The 19,076-nt window shown below is 46.3% G+C and overlaps 1 protein-coding gene and 1 long non-coding RNA gene across 2 annotated transcripts; both read right to left on the bottom strand.

Annotated features, from left to right (window-relative positions):
• Positions 1–200: 200 nt before the first annotated feature.
• On the bottom strand, positions 201–18,760 carry tango6 (transport and golgi organization 6 homolog (Drosophila)). The gene is made up of 18 exons (XM_069719424.1): positions 18,603–18,760; positions 15,235–15,875; positions 14,887–15,003; positions 14,217–14,376; positions 13,622–13,728; positions 13,228–13,390; positions 12,826–12,893; positions 12,394–12,506; positions 12,008–12,184; positions 11,801–11,927; positions 10,954–11,151; positions 9,598–9,741; positions 8,301–8,843; positions 7,728–7,785; positions 6,951–7,109; positions 4,423–4,574; positions 2,728–2,841; positions 201–548 (listed from the first exon to the last, which is right to left on the bottom strand). The coding sequence occupies exons 1-18, from the start codon at positions 18,649–18,651 to the stop codon at positions 372–374; spliced, it is 3,267 nt and encodes a 1,088-aa protein (XP_069575525.1). The 5' UTR covers positions 18,652–18,760; the 3' UTR covers positions 201–371.
• LOC138633279 (uncharacterized) lies at positions 1,167–2,118 on the bottom strand. The gene is made up of 3 exons (XR_011311871.1): positions 1,800–2,118; positions 1,721–1,750; positions 1,167–1,671 (listed from the first exon to the last, which is right to left on the bottom strand). It is a non-coding gene; the product is annotated as an uncharacterized lncRNA (long non-coding RNA).
• Positions 18,761–19,076: the final 316 nt, after the last annotated feature.

Here is a 19,076-nt window from a genome sequence, read left to right as displayed (position 1 = left end):
TGACGTCAAGGATGGAGTCTGATGGGGACCATCCACCTCAGCACCACCCGACCTCCATCCACGAGGCTCCTCAGCACCGCCCAACATGTTGGTCAGACACTAAACTGAATGTTATCTAAAAGTCACTATTAGAACAGTATTTTTCAGCAGTTTAATTCATCATTAATAAAAAAAAATTATAATCTAAGAAACAAATCCAGTAAAATATGTTAAAAAGTTTATTTGGGAAAGTTGGTGGGACAGTATGAAACATTGGAGAGTTTCTTCACATTTGTTTCTGTTTATCGACTGCAGCTTTCAAACCTCCGTATTATCGAATTCATTTAATTATTTATTATTATATAAGATCCACGTTCGAGGAGAATCGAGTCCTACGGCAGGACAACAATCTTCTTCTCCAGCTTCTGCTCAGGGAAGATGAACCTCCTCATCACGTCGTCCAGCTCCTCCAGAGCCAGCTGGGCGTGAAGCACGGCGACCTCGTCCGGGTCGGAGCGGACCGCCCACTTCAGAGCCCGGTACAGGTCCAACAGAACGTCTCTGAGAACCTGGAGGAGACAGACAGAGGACACTGGAGCTTCCACGTAGGACTGGATGAATGTTACTTTGTCTAATATTTCTGCTCGAGCTGAATGTATGTACGCTGGTCACTTCCTCAGTGGGCGGAGCCTCCAGTCAGCTGACTGAGTGGCAGCAGCGGGTCAATTCTTCTCTGAATGATTGTCTTTTTGAGCTCATCGTCTGACAGATGTAATTCTTTATTTCTGCAGTAACGACGCCGGAGACTCGATGAACTTAGTTTCATCTGTCCCTCGTTGTCCTCCTCTACCTGGTCTATTTAGACTTTGTCTCTCAGATCAAATCTTTAAGACAGACTGTCTGCACTGTTTTGGATTTTGGTGCGTCCAGATTTAACCAATCTGTCTGCATGGGTTGCCGTGGTAACGACGTAACTACGCTGGTGACACGAAAGCAAAGCGTCAGCAGACAGGTTATTTGTATATCTGTCCAGAAACCATCTGGATGTGACAGGAACCCCCCCTCCCCCATAACCACCATCTCTTTGTCCTCACGGTTGACTCTAACCTCTGTGTGTCCATCCCTCTCCTCTGTTCCCAGGTCCCTGTGTATTATTAGCTCCCCCCCCTCCTCCCCCTTCCAGCTGTTCCAGTAATGACAGGACCTGGACCGGGACCAGCAGCAGAACAGAACCCTACTCGGGACAGCGTCTCAAGAGCCCCCGGAGCCGGCAGGGCGGACGCAGGAGATTATAGAGGTGGTTCATTAATACGGAGATAAATAACTTATCAACGGTTTGTGACTTGAGTTTATGAGACTAAAAATAAGACATTTAATAGTTTGGTCCTTATGATACAAGTGTGATGTTGATGCTCCACTGTTTCTATTTTCAGAGGTCAAAGAGCGGCGACGAGATCAGATGACGTCAGGTCGATGTGGTCGAGGATCTATGAACAGCTGAGCACAGACGGTGAGGAAACTGTGAGAAAGACTGAACCTTAGTGAGACTCAGTCTTTAATCCCAGCGACTGGATTACAGGTCATTTACAGAAGCCACGCCCCCTCAGGAAACACCTTGAATGTCAGGATTCAGTGTTTAAAGTCTGAAGAACAGCTGGATGACGTGGGATTCGTCTGACTCCAGAGGACCACCTGAACACCTGAAGACCTGAACACCACCTGAAAATCACCTGAAGACCACCTGAAGATCACCTGAAGACCACCTGAAGACCTGAACACCACCTGAAGATCACCTGAAGACCACCTGAAGACCTGAAGACCACCTGAAGACCACCTGAAGACCACCTGAAGACCTGAACACCACCTGAACACCACCTGAAGATCACCTGAAGACCACCTGAAGATCACCTGAAGACCACCTGAAGACCTGAACACCACCTGAAGATCACCTGAAGATCACCTGAAGACCACCTGAAGACCTGAACACCACCTGAAGACCACCTGAAGACCACCTGAAGACCACCTGAAGACCACCTGAAGACCTGAACACCACCTGAAGACCACCTGAAGACCACCTGAACACCACCTGAAGACCACCTGAAGACCTGAACACCACCTGAAGAACACCTGAATACCACCTGAAGACCTGAACACCACCTGAAGACCACCTGAAGACCACCTGAAGATCACCTGAAGACCACCTGAAGACCTGAACACCACCTGAAGACCACCTGAAGACCTGAACACCACCTGAAGACCACCTGAACACCACCTGAAGAACACCTGAATACCACCTGAAGACCTGAACACCACCTGGAGACCACCTGAAGACCACCTGAAGACCTGAACACCACCTGGAGACCACCTGAAGACCACCTCATCCTTCCTCCTCCGTCAGTGTTTTTAATTTGAATAATTGTTTTTTCTTAATGGTGGTGAAATCTGTCTAAATTTGAGTCTCTTGTGTAGCTTTGTTTTTTACTCCATAAATAAGATACATAGAGTGTATTATTCCAAAGACACTGAGGTGTCACGACACAGGCAGCAGTTATATATTTAGACTTCAACACCTTTAATTTTTATCTTTTATAATAAATTATATAAATAAACAACCTTCTAAGGAGTCCAATGCTTTATAAGACGTGGAGATACCAGTATGCACGTACATATCGCTGGTTCTACATTATATATTGTACATTTTTATATAAAACGGATGATGCAGCAGCGTGTTGCCATAGTAACGCCTACCTGCGTGCTTTTGTTGCTGAGGCCTCGCAGGAGCAGCGTAACGACGTGGACGGCAGCTCTCCTCACCTCGGCCTCCTTCTCTGTCTTTATCAGAGCCGTCAGACACGAGCTCAGCTGCACACAAACACACACACACACAGTCAGATGAGCTGCGCACACACACACACACACAGTCAGATGAGCTGCACACACACACACACACACACACACACACACACACACACACACACACACACACACAGTCAGATGAGCTGCACACACACACACACACACACACACACACACACACACACACACACACACACACACACACACACACAGATGAGCTGCACACACACACACACACACACACACACACACACACACACACACACACACACACACACACACACACAGTCAGATGAGCTGCACACACACACACACACACACACACACACACACACACACACACACACACACACACACACACACACACACACACACACACACACACACACACACACACAGATCAGAACTCCACAAACACACACAAATGCTTGTGGAGTTCAAAGTTTTCATCACCTTCAACAGTTAAAACATTGAAAACTTTCAGATGAATAAGTGAGACAAACAGAAATCACAACCAGGACCTGTAATAGACTCAATAAGGCTGAAACGTTAAAACATTTAAACTAACTACAACCACTAAAATACCATTTTATTAAAAACAGAGTCCCAACTTTAGAAACAGAAAGTCTGACTTATAATTTAGAAAAAAATTACAACAGTTTTAAGATAAAAAAATGAAGCTTTTCTTCATGTTTCACATTAGCAGTCAGAATTAAACTAAATATTATATCAGTTTTTTCACTGTGTTTGTGGAAGACTCAGTTTGTTGGAGGAAAATCCCTTTTTTTTCTCCACAATTAAACCACAATAACTCACTTAAACCTCCAAAAATTACATCGAAAATTTTGCCGCAAAATCAAACATTTTTGATCCCAAAGAAACTCCTGGAAGGACTGTTTTGACCTTAAATTATTACTGTGTGAACGTTTTCAAAAACTACAGTTGAAACTAAGTTAATTTGATTTAATAATATTTGTAGGTCAAACCCTTCTAAACGAATGAATTATAATGTGTTCTTTAGTCTCTGATGACCTGAGTTGTGCAGCTGCAGTGAACTTATTCCGTGTTTTTAGCGTGGCACACGTTAGAGAGCTGCAGACCTGCTGAGCTCATCACCACGGTTACAGCAGATCGATTGACGTATTGGTCGGACATGAAAACCCAACGCGGGTTCCGTCTGCACGCGCTCAGAGTCGCTCGGCGCGCAGCAGCTTCCTGAATAAGCATCCTGTTCCTCCAGCTGACTCTGCTGCTCCTTCATGCCAGCAGCTTTCCTCCAGCAGCAGGGAGGGAACACGCAACACGCGTGTTGATCACAGTTCAGCAGTATTTCATCACACCTGAATCCACTTCTCTTTTACGCTTTAACTTCTAATCTGATCTATTTGAAGTGAAATGAAGCTGGTGGCTGGTCTCTGAATTTGATATTATTTAATCTATAACATGAGTTCATATTAACTCATCATGTCCTTTGATTTATAAAATCATACTCTGTCTGTTTTTCAGTATTTCTAATGATGAATTGGTTATTGGTTGTTAACATGGCTGAGTCTCTGGAGGAGAACCAGACTTCAGCTCTGCTCTCACCTCCTGAGCCAGCGGTCCCAGAGAGTAGTCCAGTCTCTGACAGAGCTCCCCCAGGTTGGACAGGCTGCTGGCTCGGACACTTCGGTCCAGGTCTCTGGTTCCCTGCAGGAAGACGGCCACCAGAGGACGGCCGAGGTGAGGCGCCAGTTCCCCTGGAGGAGGAGGAGGAGGAGGAGGAGGAGGAAGACAGGTTAGTGCTCAGGATTTAGATATCATAGTCTGTATATAAAAGTGTTGGTAGCTTCCAGTTCTGAAAAATGGTTCCGATGCCTTAAGCTGCAATACCACCGAGTGCCACTAGAGGTCGGCTCCAGCAGTGACGTCACCCATTGGAGTGACTTTATCTAACAACACCGAGATAACTGATGGACACATTTGATTCACTTTGGATTTGATGAGAGAAGTTGAATGGGAGTCTATGGAGCCGGAGGCTTTTTGGAGCCGACCTCTAGTGGCACTCGCTGGTATTGCAGCTGAAGACACTTCTGGATCAGAACCATTTTACAGACCTGAAGCTACAAACTCTTTTATGTCCAGTTAATAATCTACACATACAGCATGATTGTCTTCTCTTCAGTTTATGTAGAGACACAAAAAAAAGTATAAAAAAACATTATAAATTGTATTTCCTTGGCCCCACTGCCCCCCCTCTCTGTGGGACTCAGACCATGTCCTCCTCAAGATGTAGTTGGGAGACAGAGTGCAGCTCAGTAACGCGTCCAAACACTCACAACAAAAAACACGTCTGGACGATGTGAGCGAGTCGAGTAGCGGTCGTAGCTACAGAAAGAGCTTTAATCCGTCACATCTTCACACAACACTAACACTGTTGCTGACGGTGCAGTCGTCCTCTCACACCAGCTGGGTTGTTGTTGTTGATTGTAGGCGACGCAGGAAGACACAAAGAACAGAGCCGGCTCCAGCTGCTCCTGCCAGGCAGCAGCGAGGGGAGCCAGAGGCCGGCCGGCTGCTGGTAGTAAGACCTGCATCACTCCTGTGTGTGTGTGTGTGTGTGTGTGTGTGTGTGTGTGTGTGTGTGTGTGTGTGTGTGTGTGTGTGTGTTAGCATCTTGCATCCAGTCCCCCCTCTCCCCCCTCGTGTTGGTGTGAGTCAGCAGGAGGATCAGCCTGCGTCATTACTGCTCTCATTAACATGCAGCACAGCTGGAAGAGCAGATGTAACAGAGGCTCCGATCCGTCCACACATGGCTTCCTGTACATAAACCCTCTGAACGGGATGAGGTGGTGCAGCGCTGCATCCCTGCACACTGCAGGAGCTCACAACCAACGCAGAGCTGAACACCCACGTACCAAACGTTCAGTCCACCGGGCCAGTCCATTAAGAGAACCTCCTTATTTACTGATGACGGCCTGGCAGAGGACGAGTGTTGGCCGCTCGGAGCTCCACACAAACACAGCAGCTCTCTGGGTGTCTGTGCAGAAAACTCAAGCTCCATCCAATCTCCCAGCGAGGATATAAACCCCCCGATTGTTCCTGGAAGTGGTACGATGGCTGTCTGGCACATTAAAGCAGAGCTGGGGGTGGGGGGCAACAAACCCAAACAGGGGTTTCTATGAGGGACAGGTTCTGACACACAGGGTCCCTTCTGACGGGGGTCTGCAGAGAAAACAAGCCGGCACTGTGGCTTTTGTGCTGCAGTGGTTTTACACTGATAACCGTCCACCGCAGGAACACATGCATGTAATATGTGTTTGAACACAAACAAGCACATATTATGGGTCATACAGACTCAAAGTCCGACTTCGGGACACTTTGATGAGTTGCCTGAGAAAACAACACGCAAACCTGTTTCCAAAAAAAGTTGGGATGATGTGTAAAATGTCAATAAAAACAGAATGGAATCACTTGTAAATCATATAAACCCATATTTAACTGACCAAATACCAAAGACAATATATCAAATGTTGAAACTGAGAATTATTTTTTTGGAAAAATATCTGCTCATTTTGACTTTGATGGCAGAAGACTGGAATAGTTGTGTAGCGCGTTCCACCAGGATTTTTTTTTTTTAAAGCATCACACGTTTCCAGTCTTCTGTCGATCCTGTCCCAACTTTTTAAAGACATGTTGCTGCCATCAAATTCAAAATGAGCAGATATTTTTAATAAAACAATGAAATCTCTCATTTAAAACATTTGATATGTTGTCTTTGGTCTATTTGCAATTAAATATACGTTTATGTGAATTGAAAATCATCACACTCTGTTTTTATTCACTACGGCATCCCAACATAAAGCCGTTGTGGTTAAACAGGCAGACATCAAGCAGACAGTGTTCGTTTACAAGCCGGTTTTTGTCCACATGATGAAGCCAAGTTTAGTTTTCAGCCTCCCTTTAGCTCTATTTTTGGTCTCCACCCGCTCCTGAGAGAAATACCTCCCTCCTTAGAAAGAGATATCAGAAGGGTGTTGATCTTCTTATCTCATTCTTTACATGAAAGCAGACGTATTTCCCTGAAAATGCTGAACTATCCCTTTAAGTAAAAACGACCAGCAGGTGGCGCTCACCCATCGCCCTGCTCGCCCTCATCAGGACCTCTCCCACTTTCAGGCGGGTTTCCAGGGAGTGCTCCTTGTTGGATGAAGGGAGCGAGGGTCCGCCCTGGAAGTCCTGCAGGAGCCTTTCCAGGATCCTGTCGGGGTACGAGTCAGCCAGAGCAGCCAGACCTGAAGACCAAGAGGTGTAGTCAGTCCATCTGCTTCCAATATTATCTGTTTCATCAATGTTAGCCAAGCTGGACGCTTCAGAGATTGATCAATAAGTTCAGAGGGTTCCTGAACGCAGCACGGTGATGCAGCACGGTGATGCACACGGTACAGGAAGTAACGACCTCCATGAGGAAGTATTCAGAGTCGTCTTTTCACCATCATCATCACAGAGTTCCTCACGCTGGTACGAGAACATTAGTGATGTCACCATGGAAACCTGAAACTGGAGCACAGAAACAGCAGATTTTAGGGAACAAAATGTTCAACATGTGTTCCTGAGCCCATGCAGTAATTTCCACAACAGAAACCCAGCTGTTCTGATGACATCACGTTTCAAGAGGGGCGGAGCTTCACTGTCCAAGACCGAAGAAGGATGTCAGGAGACACCAGGTGGGGTTTCTTTGGTTGTGTCACCGTGAATTCGTCCCCCAGAGTCAGACTGTCAACACCGAGTTCCACCGGGACCTTCGGAGCTTCTGTTCTGGTTCTGACTTCTTCACGAAGGTTGTTGCTTCCTGCTGCTCCGTGTGCAGCACCGTGCTGCGTTCAGGAATACTCTCTGAACTCATATTTTACCTTGAATGGCCGACAGGTAGACAAATGGGTCTTCATGTTCCAGGTTTTCTAAGAAGAGCTGAAGAAGACAAAGCGTCAGCACACAGACTGCTGGACGATTATTATAACTTCTGTTTGAAAAACATCAAAACCAAAGAAGATCAATACTGACACAGTCTGTACACATTAAACACAACTATCAAAGGGAATAATCCAAATAAGGATAACAGATGTGAGGGGGGGCGGGGCTTTAGGTTCAGGTGAAATATGGCGGGCTGACAGAACATATGGAAGGTGGGCTGAACAGTGACCAGAAATCAATAAGTGTGTTTTGTGCTGTAACAGCAGGAGGTGTCAGGGAGGCGTCTGATTACAGAGAATACTAAATGAGCTGCCGTGCTTTGTGGTCCGCAGCACCTTAACAAGCCCCGAGAGACCACCAGGTTCCCCGCCGGGTCCCCGGAGGACCCGGTCCAACCGCCTCATTAATCAAACATGTCCCAGGAGACACGGATAAAAACTCACTGATGTCCACATACAGTACATGATGCAATAACACACCGGACCGCGAGCAGAGAACATTCTGGTCCCCACCGTAAGGACTTTCTCCTGGGCCTGGACGGCCTCTGGGTCGCCGTGTTGCACCATCTGGGTCAGGACCCTCAGGGCGAACGCTCTGGTTGGCACTTCCGGGTCACACGCCTCCAGAAGCCAATCAGAAAGAGGCTTGGCAGGAGGACGAGGGTCGCCGGAGGTAAAGGTCCCCCCTCCGCCTCGTGGACTTCCTGAGACTTTGCTGACCGGTGTCTGCGAAACGTTCGCTTCACTGTTGTTCTTTTCTGTTGTTTCAGTGTTTCTAGAGGGCTGAGGAGGACCAGGACCAGAACCAGGACCAGGACCAGGACCATGACCAGGACCAGGACCAGAACTAGGACCAGGACCAGGACCAGGACCACAACCAGGACCAGAACCAGGACCAGCCGAGTGGAGGTTTTCAGGCCGGTAGGCGCCATGAGTGGCGATGACAGCTCTGAGGTTGGACGCCAGCTCCTGGACGTCCCCCTCCGGGTGCTGCTGCGACAGCGTCTCCAGAGGAGGCAGCAGTCTGGACATGGACGAGTAGTCGTCTGCACTGAGCTGAGAAATAAAAACAGAACATGTTTATATCCTGTTAGGATGTTTAACATCTCTTTGTTCGCACATGCTCACAAACAAACCTCTCTGTACACGGACATCTGCAGATCCTTAAAAAGTCTTAACGGGTCTGAATCTTACAATTGAAGGCAATAAAATGTCATAAAAAGCATTTTTGTTGAATGTAATGCACCACAGTGAAGGACAGTAAACTGCATTAAACATTATAATGTTTTAACAGGTGTGACTTTGTTGCTGTTTTAAAGAGAAAAACTGCAGAACATCTCGGGCCTCTGCAGCCTAAAGTTACCCATGATGCCGTTCTCTTTGAATGTCTGCAGAGGCGTTCGCTTTTTTATTTTTTTAATTTTTTTTTAGAAAGGCATATTTCCTCTGTGAGGTTGTTCAGCAGGATGCTGCCATCGTCTACGTCATGTTATGGATCTATTTCAGTCTCAAGTTCACAGGGAAACGTGAAGAAAAAGATCATTGTTGCACGTAGGTGATACAAATTTATTGTCAATTGTAAATTTCACAGGATATATTATATATTGCTAAGAAAATTTCACATCAGTGATATGTATTGCTTTATGAATGATGTGCATAGGTTATATGAATATATAATGTACAGTATAGTAGAGTAAAAATGTACCGAAAAAATAAATATAGTACAAAATAAAATGTATATATTTATATATACTAATAAGTAGTAAGAATATTCTATTAAATATGATATAACCTATAATAGATACAGTACCTGAGGTCCAGACAGCAGAGTGGCCACCAGGCCCATCCCCATACTCAGCGTCTGGCTCTCTATCGGGTTCCCAACATGTGGCCTGGGGCCCCGATCGAGGCCCAGGCAGGCCCTCCGGAGCAGGGCCACCGTGAAGTCCACCACCTGCAAAAGCACACAGAGGTTCAAACATGTCGGATGTGAAACAGAAAGGAGGATGTAGAGTCATTGAATGTAGTTTTAAAAACCGGATCTCACAACTTAAAAATAAGAGTTTATGAGCAGAGAGGAAGCAGCACGCGGGTTATTTTTACCCGCCAGCGTGACTCGGCTCGGCTCGGCTCGGCGTGGCCTGCTTCCATTACAGCGACTCCCCCCGGACCAGCGAGTTTAAAACACACTTCAGGGACGCCGTCGTCCTTCTCGGAGCGTTTTCACAAGTAACGTGCAGTTTTTCTGTCTCGTTAAAAAAATGTCTTGAAACCATAACGAGGTGAATTTGGGACGCAGAGACGGTCAGAACCAGGACAGACGGGCCGAACATGCTGCTGCAGAGTTTAGTTACTCTTTTACTTTTTGTCGTCAGCTTCATGAGGTCGTCGCCAGGAGGGTTTCAGTTCACAGCTGAGTCAGAAGTTACCTGCTGGCACTGTCTTCTTTCTTAATGTCCACACAGATGCTAACACAGATGCTAATACAGATGCTAACACAGATGCTAACAGATGCTAACACAGATGCTAATACAGATGCTAACACAGATGCTAACACAGATGCTAACAGCTGAGTCATAAGTTCAAATAAGTGTTCGATAAGTGGAGTTTTAAATATCACTAAATTAAAAAAGGTTGCAGCACGTAGTTTAGTTCTTCCAGAGATTTAAACCCACTAACTGCCAGATAACAGACTAACTGTTCGCTAACTGAACCAACGGACATTAACATTAGCTTGTTTAGGCTAACGTTAGTGCATTAAGCTAACTTAACACAACAAAAGTTATCCACACGTTAACATTCTCACGTTTAGGCTAATACAGCATCTAACATTGTTTGTTAAAACCACAGACTGTAGATTAAAAAAAAGTTTAGGCTAATGTAGCAGCTAATGTTAGTTTGTTTAAGCTAATGTAGCATGTTAAATGTTAGAAGCTGCCATCATGACCCAGTTTATCAAAACATAAAGTTATGTGCAGCAGTTTTATTGAATTATTCTCTGAAGGAAAAGCTGCTCCACATGTGGAAACTCCTTCAAAATAAAAGCCTCCAGGTGGTGACCTCATGAAGCTGTTATCACAGACAGAGGAACGTTTAAAGCGTTTTTACACAACTTCACGTGTTACCTGACAGCGTTAATCTCTCTGAGTCCAGACCTTCGACTCACCTGTGTGGGTTTTCTCAGCAGCTCCGTGTGCTGCAGAGACTCGACCATCACGGCCAGAACCTGCAGCAGAACCAGTCTCCGGGCTCGGCTCTCCGCTCGACCCAGCACCTGCTGCTCCACCTCCAGGAGCGTCATGGCCGATACGTTCGGCTCGTCTTCGTCCTGCGTCTCTTCGCCTGCCACCCAGCTGGTCAGGTCCTGGAAGAGGAGGAGGAGGAGCGTCAGGTGATAATCTACACATACGACACAATCCTGAGGCAGTCTTGAAGTCTGCTTCATGTGAGTCACTTTTACAAGCACACAAAATTGAGTCCTGGAGTTCCACAGGGTTCCTTACTGGGGCCGACACTTTTCACATTGTACATGCACAAACGTTCACCGCTATGCAGATAACACCCGGTTATATTTATCTATGAAACCAGACTAAATAAATTTCTACCTCAGACAAGTGATTGTATTTGGTTCTTCAACCACATAGTTCTTCTGGAGGATTTTGTTTCGGCCTCCAGCTTCACTGAGGAACCTTCGAGTCTCTTTAAACAGGATTTGTCCTTTAACTGACACAGATCCAGTCTGTCGGTTCTTCCTCTCTGTCCTCCTCTACCTCTACCTCTACCTCTCTGCAGGTATCTGGATCCGCATGGTTCTGATCTGCAGTTTCTGGACCCACCAACCTGCTCAAAAGAAGACCAGCTTGAGTCTGGATTGTATTTAGAAATAACTGAGTAACAGATCAGTTCTAGTCCAGAGATTTTCCAGTTTTAGGTTATCCCATCAGATAACCTGGCGGGATACCCCTCCTGCCCCCCGCCCCTCACAATCTGGTCCGATGCGTCCCCGTCTTTACCTGCAGCAGGTCCAGGAAGAAGTCTCCCGGCAGGTCGCAGTCTGTGAGTCCAGCCAGCAGCTGCATCAGACAGTCCAGCCTCCACTGCTCCGCCGACAGCTTCTCGTACAGCTGGTCGTCTTCATCACTGGGACACATCAGAGAGAGACCAGTTAACCCGACAGTCGGAGGCTCATGTCGGAGGTTCTGTGTGCTCGGTGGCGCCACCTGCAGCTCTCTCTGCAGCTCAGTTGGGCTCCTCCGTCGCTGCCGGGGATGAAGTGGAGGTCTGCCGCCACCTCGTTCGTCCGGCCCTGCAGGCCCGAGAGCCGCCTCAGTGCCGACAGAGCGTCAGACGGCTCGGCGTGGCTCAGGTACCACAGCAGGACCTCCTGACAGGGGGCGCTGTGGAGCACACAGGTACTTTAACCCACAACCAACAAACCATATCTGGAACAAAACATTTTAGTTTACTGAAAACTCAATGACCATCCTGTACTTTAACTAACTTTTCCAGGAACCTGAGAGGTCATAACGGTCTATAAACCAAATCAAACTTTAATTGAAGTAAAATCTGAGTTAACAGCTTTTAAGGTGGAGGAGTTTTTTTTTACCGGAGGTGGGAGACGTTCTTTTTGGTGAAACAGAAGAGCGTGAAGACAACAGGAAGGACGTCTTCCAAAGCTTTGAGGAGAGACGCCGATGGACAGTTTCCAACCACCCAGACCTGACAGGAGACACAACGAGAGCAGCGTGGAGAAGATTATACAGCAGGAAAACTACGGTCCACAAAACCTGCATCTACAGAACCGGGACAGAACGCCTGGTACCGACGGTTCTGGCTCGTTTTCCTGACAGCGGCCTGTTTCTGAAACTTTTTACATTCAATTTAAATCGCTCATGACTCCGCCTACACTGATTGACAGGAGGCGTGGCCCCCAGGCTCACCTCCAGCCAATCAGAATGGGACCGCATTCATAATGAGTACCAGCTGTATCTGTAGACTTCAGGGTGGAGATGAACGTTTAAATGGTTCCCATCCTCACCTTGTAAACGTCCTCGACACACCGCGTCAGCTCTGACTCGTCCACCGCCGCTCGGGAATCACCGTCGACTGGAAAACACAAACGAACACACAAACAGCTTCACACACGCGTGTACGACATGACAACGTCCTTCCAGGAGGAAAAACTAAATCTGGTTTTGCAGATTTACTTCTTTTTTTTTTTTACATTTTAATATTTTTGTCTTATAAAAAACACAAACTTAAAACCCACATTTTTTATCTTGTTTTGTTTACAAACTTTAATGGCCATTTTTTTTTTCTAATCATTTTTATTGTCTTAGCATTTTTTTAATCATTTTTAATACTAATTAAACTCTCCAACTCTCCGTTCTGTAATAAAACCTAACGTGGAGGTGAGGATGGAGGCGTGACCGTCACTGACCGGAGGAGGAGGTGCAGCGGTGCAGTGGAGCCAGCACAGGAGCCAGCAGGTATTGCTGGGCGGAGCCGGGCCTCTCCTGCACCACGGACAGCGCCGCCCTGGTGGCCACGCGCTGGAACTGCTGAGCTGTCAGTTTGTCTTTGAAGTGCAGGAGGTCAAGAATCTAAACAACAACAACAACAACACAATTTCAGATTATTTATTAGAAGAAGTAATACAAAAATGCAGAGTTTAATTTGTCAATATTGTTTCCAATCTGCCTTTTAAATGTGCACACTCAATTTAAAACGAGTTTAAGGTCAGGGGTCGAGTTGATATCCGTCAGGTCGTCGTTATGGCTCGTCTGCGTCTCCAGGAAGTGAATGTAAGTCATCGTGATGGAAACACGGCTGACCTGAGGACAGACGTGTCTGAAGTAGTCATCTGCTGAGACAGACTGCTGAGGGCAGGCCACCAGGATCCGGGCCACGGCGTCGCACTTCCTCCAGTCTGACTCGCCCCCTGCAGGACAGAAACGACACTGCAGTTCGGTGGAGATACGTCAGACAGAACTCCACTTTATTAGCAGCAAGGAAGTGCTTCCTGTCTGAAGTAGATGTATTCTGGGTCTGTTTATCATAAATCAACATTCGTAATTCACCACATATCCAGAAATAACTTCTCGTGGGAGTTTTGAATGATTGTCTTCCATCTCTGACATTTAAATTTAGGGTATTTTTGCAGGTAATGCAGCTTTTAAATCACCCAGAACATTTTAATAGGCTTTAAATCTGGGTTTTGTCCTTTGTGTCGATCAATAAGAACGTTTTAATCACTGGAACGACATCTGGAAACCTGATTGTAATCGGATGGATTTGTTGGGGAAATAAATATGTTTTTTCATTATAAAAATTGAGGCAAAATGTTAGTTTTATGTGTCTGGATCAAATGTTTGCAACTTTAAATTTCCACATGACGTTCTGGTTTCTTCAGTCTCCGCCCCCTCTCACCTGCTCCTCCCTCCAGGACGGCCCTGACGACGGCCTGCACGCCGTGAGGCTGCATCAGACGCTCAGACAGCAGCCGACCGCACAGACGCCTCAGCCAGGCCGGAGCGGATCCCAGACCGGCCCGGCTGCCGGAGCCACCGGAGCACCCGGCCGGACCCGACTGGATGGATGGAGAGCACAGGTACAACAGGTGAAACACAGGAAACAGGTGAAACACAGGAAACAGGAAACAGGTGAAACACAGGAAACAGGAAACAGGTGAAACACAGGAAACAGGTGGAACACAGGAAACAGGTGAAACACAGGAAACAGGTAAAACAGGTGGAACAGAGCCAGATATTTGTCTCATTAGTCTTTAGAGACTAAACTGGACATAAAACTGAAAGAACACAAGTCCGAAGTCATTCTGAAGACCTCCTCCTGCTGGATGTGTCGACTCTGTTTGTTTTAAATTGTTAAAATATGATGAGACATCATTATTACAGGCTCTCAGCTCATTGTGCTGCCCCCCAGTGGATGGAAATCACTCACTGCAGCTTTAAAGTTACCTGATAGTGAGACAGAATTCAAACATCTCTTTTTCCTCACAGCAGGAGATGATAGAAAAACAAAGCAGCTGTTTCCTCAGAGTTCATCTGAAGCTGAAACCAAACCTGTGTAGATAAAGCACCTGTCTCGGGCCCCCCTGCAGGGTCAGCAGCTCCTTGACGACCATCGGCTGGTAGACTTTTGCGAGGAGCTTCTTCAGGGCGTCCCTGCAGGTCCGACGCTCCTCGGCACCGAGCGGCTGCAGCGAAGGAGAACCAAACAACACGTGACCTTTATTTCTCCTGACTACCTGCATCTTATTATGGGCTGTCTGGCCTTCACAGCAGTGACTCTGACTACGGCATCATTCAACATCATGACAGCCCTGCTGACTGGAGCACGTCCTGCTGTTTAAATAAAGACTGAATGATGAAGCCTTTGTCTCACTGGGGATGATAAAGATGATGAAGATGATGAAGATGACACCAACCCTCTCCTCCTCTCGGTGCGGCTCGTAGCCCAGCTGGCTCAGCGCGGCCATCACGTCCCCCAGATGTCGAGTGAACAGCAGCGTGGCGAGAGACGACAGCTCCGCCAGCTGCAACAGGACGGTTGTGGTGGTAAGAAGGCGGCGTCCTCCTGCAGGCTCCGCCCCTCCGCGGACTAGTTTCTCCACCATTGTGCCGAAAGCCGACCTGCGGCCCAGCGGCACGCCGACCCCGGGGGCCAGGTACGGGCAGAGCCCCAGACAGACCACGAACTGCAGGGCGGCCGAGAGCTTCTTCTGCTGGGCGACACTCAGGATGTCGGGCGGGAGGGGCGGAGCCATCTCAGGAGTGCGCCATGTGGCCGCGGAGGGGGGCGGGGCCTGCTGGAAACGCTCCAGCTCCTCAGAGAGGTGTCGTGTCAAGGTTAGGAGCAGCAGGAGACACTCCTGCACGAAGCTCCACGTAGCGTCCTCGGCATCGCTGCAGAACCAGCCGGCCGCCGCCTTCACCTCCTCCCTCCTCTTCCTCACCTTCTCAAAACCGCTGTCACCATGGAGACGCTCCAGCAGGAGGGACCTGTTGGCCCCCAGAGCGTCCAGCAGGGCCTTCTGGGGGGGCGACTGAGCATCATGTGGCGACGCCTCTGCAGACAAACACACACGACATCACACGGCGGGTGAATCATCCTGTATGACCATCATCAGCTAATTAGGTAGGTAGGTAGTTAGGTAGGTAGGTAGGTATATACTTTATTAATCCCCGAGGGGAAATTTTTTCGCCACAACAGCATACATACAGGAGCAATAATAGAAACAATAGAATAAAATAATAATAGAATAGAATAATATAATAGAAAAGCAATAAAATAAAAAATATAAATATAAAATATAAAATGCACAGTACATACAGTATATATACAGTACATTAAATATCTATATATATTATATACAACAAACCAATAAACACAGTCAACATATATATATATATATATATATACATACGGTACAGTATATATCTATATATATAATATACATATAATATACAAGCAAGAAACCAAGAAACACAGTCAACAGTGTTTTTGTACTGTGATGGATTTTGCCAGAGGTGAGTTATTGTAAAGTCTTATGGCAGTGGACAGGAATGATCTCCTGGATCAGGAATGATCTCCTGTATCTGGAATGATCTCCTGGATCAGGAATGATCTCCTGTATCTGGAATGATCTCCTGTATCAGGAATGATCTCCTGTATCAGGAATGATCTCCTGTATCTGGAATGATCTCCTGTATCTGGAATGATCTCCTGTATCTGGAATGATCTCCTGTATCAGGAATGATCTCTTGTATCAGGAATGATCTCCTGTATCAGGAATGATCTCCTGTATCTGGAATGATCTCCTGTATCTGGAATGATCTCCTGTATCAGGAATGATCTCTTGTATCAGGAATGATCTCCTGTATCAGGAATGATCTCCTGTATCTGGAATGATCTCCTGTATCTGGAATGATCTCCTGTATCAGGAATGATCTCCTGTATCAGGAATGATCTCCTGTATCAGGAATGATCTCTTGTATCTGTATCAGGAATGATCTCTTGTGACACAGCGGAGCTGGAGGAATCTTTAGAGAAAGTGCTCCGCTGTCCCTGCAGCAGGTGGTTGAGAGGGTGGACCGGGTTATCCAAGATGGACAATAGTTTGATCAGCATCCTCCTCTCCACCACCTTTTCCAGACTATCTAGTTTGTAGCCGATGATGGAGCCGGCCTTCTTAACCAGCTTGTTGAGTTTGTTGGTGTCACCGGCTCCAATGCTGCCCCCCCTCCACCCCTCCATCCCCCCAGCAGACCCCAGTGAAGTACAATGCACTGGCCACAACAGATGGTAGAACATCTCCAACATCTTGCTGCACACATTGAAGGATCGAAGTTTCCTCAGAAAAAAGAGTCGACTCATCACCTTCTTGTAGACAGCATTGATGTTGGTCTTCCATTTCAGTCTGTTGTCATGGAGACACCAGGTACTTGTACTCATCCTCCCGTCCGTCCCTTATACACCTTATACATCCGACCACTGCAGAGTCATCAGAGAACTTCTGCAGATGTCTTGACTCTGAGTTGTTCTGGAAGTCAGTGGTGTAGAAGGTGAACAGGAAGGAGACAGAACAGTTCCCTGAGGAGCTCCAGTACCACTGACCACCGTATCAGACAGCACACTGCACAGCACACAATTAATGCAGCAACCAGAGTCCACGTCCTGCAGGGGGACCAGAGTCCACGTCCTGCAGGGGGACCAGAGTCCAGGTCCTGCAGGGGGACCAGAGTCCACGTCCTGCAGGGGGACCAGAGTCCACATCCTGCAGGGGGACCAGAGTCCAGGTCCTGCGGGGGGACCAGAGTCCACGTCCTGCAGGGGGACCAGAGTCCAGGTCCTGCGGGGGGACCAGAGTCCAGGTTATCTACTTTTATTTTAAAGTTGTTAAAAAGTGGACGAAGCTCCCTGTTAATGTAAGCTTTGTTTTACTTGTGTTTGATGATTATTATTTATATGATGTATTTTTGATAGAATAAACATTGTGATGATAAATTTACATTAAAATGCAGTTTTCAGTGAAAACACTGCCCACCTCCTCTCACTGCTTTACTAACCACAGATAACCCAGATTTATATCAGAGCTGAGTGATTTATAATAAATCAAATATCACAATGTTTTTCACCAAATATTAATATTACCAACTATAACCACAGACTGACTTTTATTGGTTGTTTATTTTATTGTCCCGTCTGTTAAACCTAAAGATATGAAGATCTGAGCAGGTTTTTACATTAACGGGGAGCTTCGTCCACTTTTTAACAACTTTAAAATAAAAACCTTGTTTAAATATGTTAAAATCTCCTGTGATACTAAATGTCTGGTTTACATTTGATTTAAACTGTTGTAATGCTCCATTTTCATTTGATGAGGCTTGATATTAAGTCAATATTCCCACTTTATCTGACAGCCTGAAACATTTGGTGAAATAAAGACACTTCTACTTCAAAAATCATACTACAAAATTGTCATTTTAGACATTTATGATGAATTTATTTACGTTTCTTTTCATTTTTTTCATCACTTTTTAAACATAAGACTTTGAAGCTATTTAAGCACCAGAAGACTTCGTCCACATGATTAAAGGGAAGTTTTCACTAAAATCAGACTTCAACTTCCAGCCTGTCTCCTCACAGAGCTGCAGGTCCAATGACAGGTTCGTTTTAATTAAAGCCTCCAAACTAGAACAGACGTGAACTTTTATAAAAACATCTGATTACTGTTAACACCTGACAGTTTACTGTTAGCTTCGTTAGCTTCGTGCTACCAAACTGTCCGCTCACCAGGAGGTCTGCTGAGGATGTTTATCGCGGCGAGGAAAGCGGAAGTCATCTCACAGTCTGTTTGCTCCACTTTAACACCGAATGTGATTTACAGCTGCAGTTTTTGATGTAAACCGGAAACACGTTGATCCTTCGGTGCAGTTTTCACGCTGTTGAAGCTAAAAACAGCCCAAAATGGCGCTGAAACATACGTCAGCACGCAGCGTCCCTGCGAGGATGTGATTGGCTTGACGTTCCGCTGCATTCATGGTGCTGCTAGAAATATCGGAATTTTCAAGAAAAGAGTTGGAGACTTGTTTTCACTCGTGTTAAAATATATTCGTTTTTTTATTTTTTATAACCAAACGAACACTCAAGTAGAAGTACAAATACAAATACTACAGGTATAAAATACTCATTTACGAGTAAAATGCCTGCATTTAAAACGCAACTTAAGTAAAAGTTGGTGTTTCTTATCAGAATGTACATAAAGTA

Source organism: Brachyistius frenatus, unplaced genomic scaffold (genome assembly GCF_029030835.1).
Source record: "Brachyistius frenatus isolate BFR_SWC_R1_liver_20210118 unplaced genomic scaffold, ASM2903083v1 Contig_214, whole genome shotgun sequence".
NCBI lineage: Eukaryota > Metazoa > Chordata > Actinopteri > Embiotocidae > Brachyistius > Brachyistius frenatus.
Note: the sequence above shows the minus strand (reverse complement) of the source record. Positions and strands in the feature narration are given on the sequence as shown.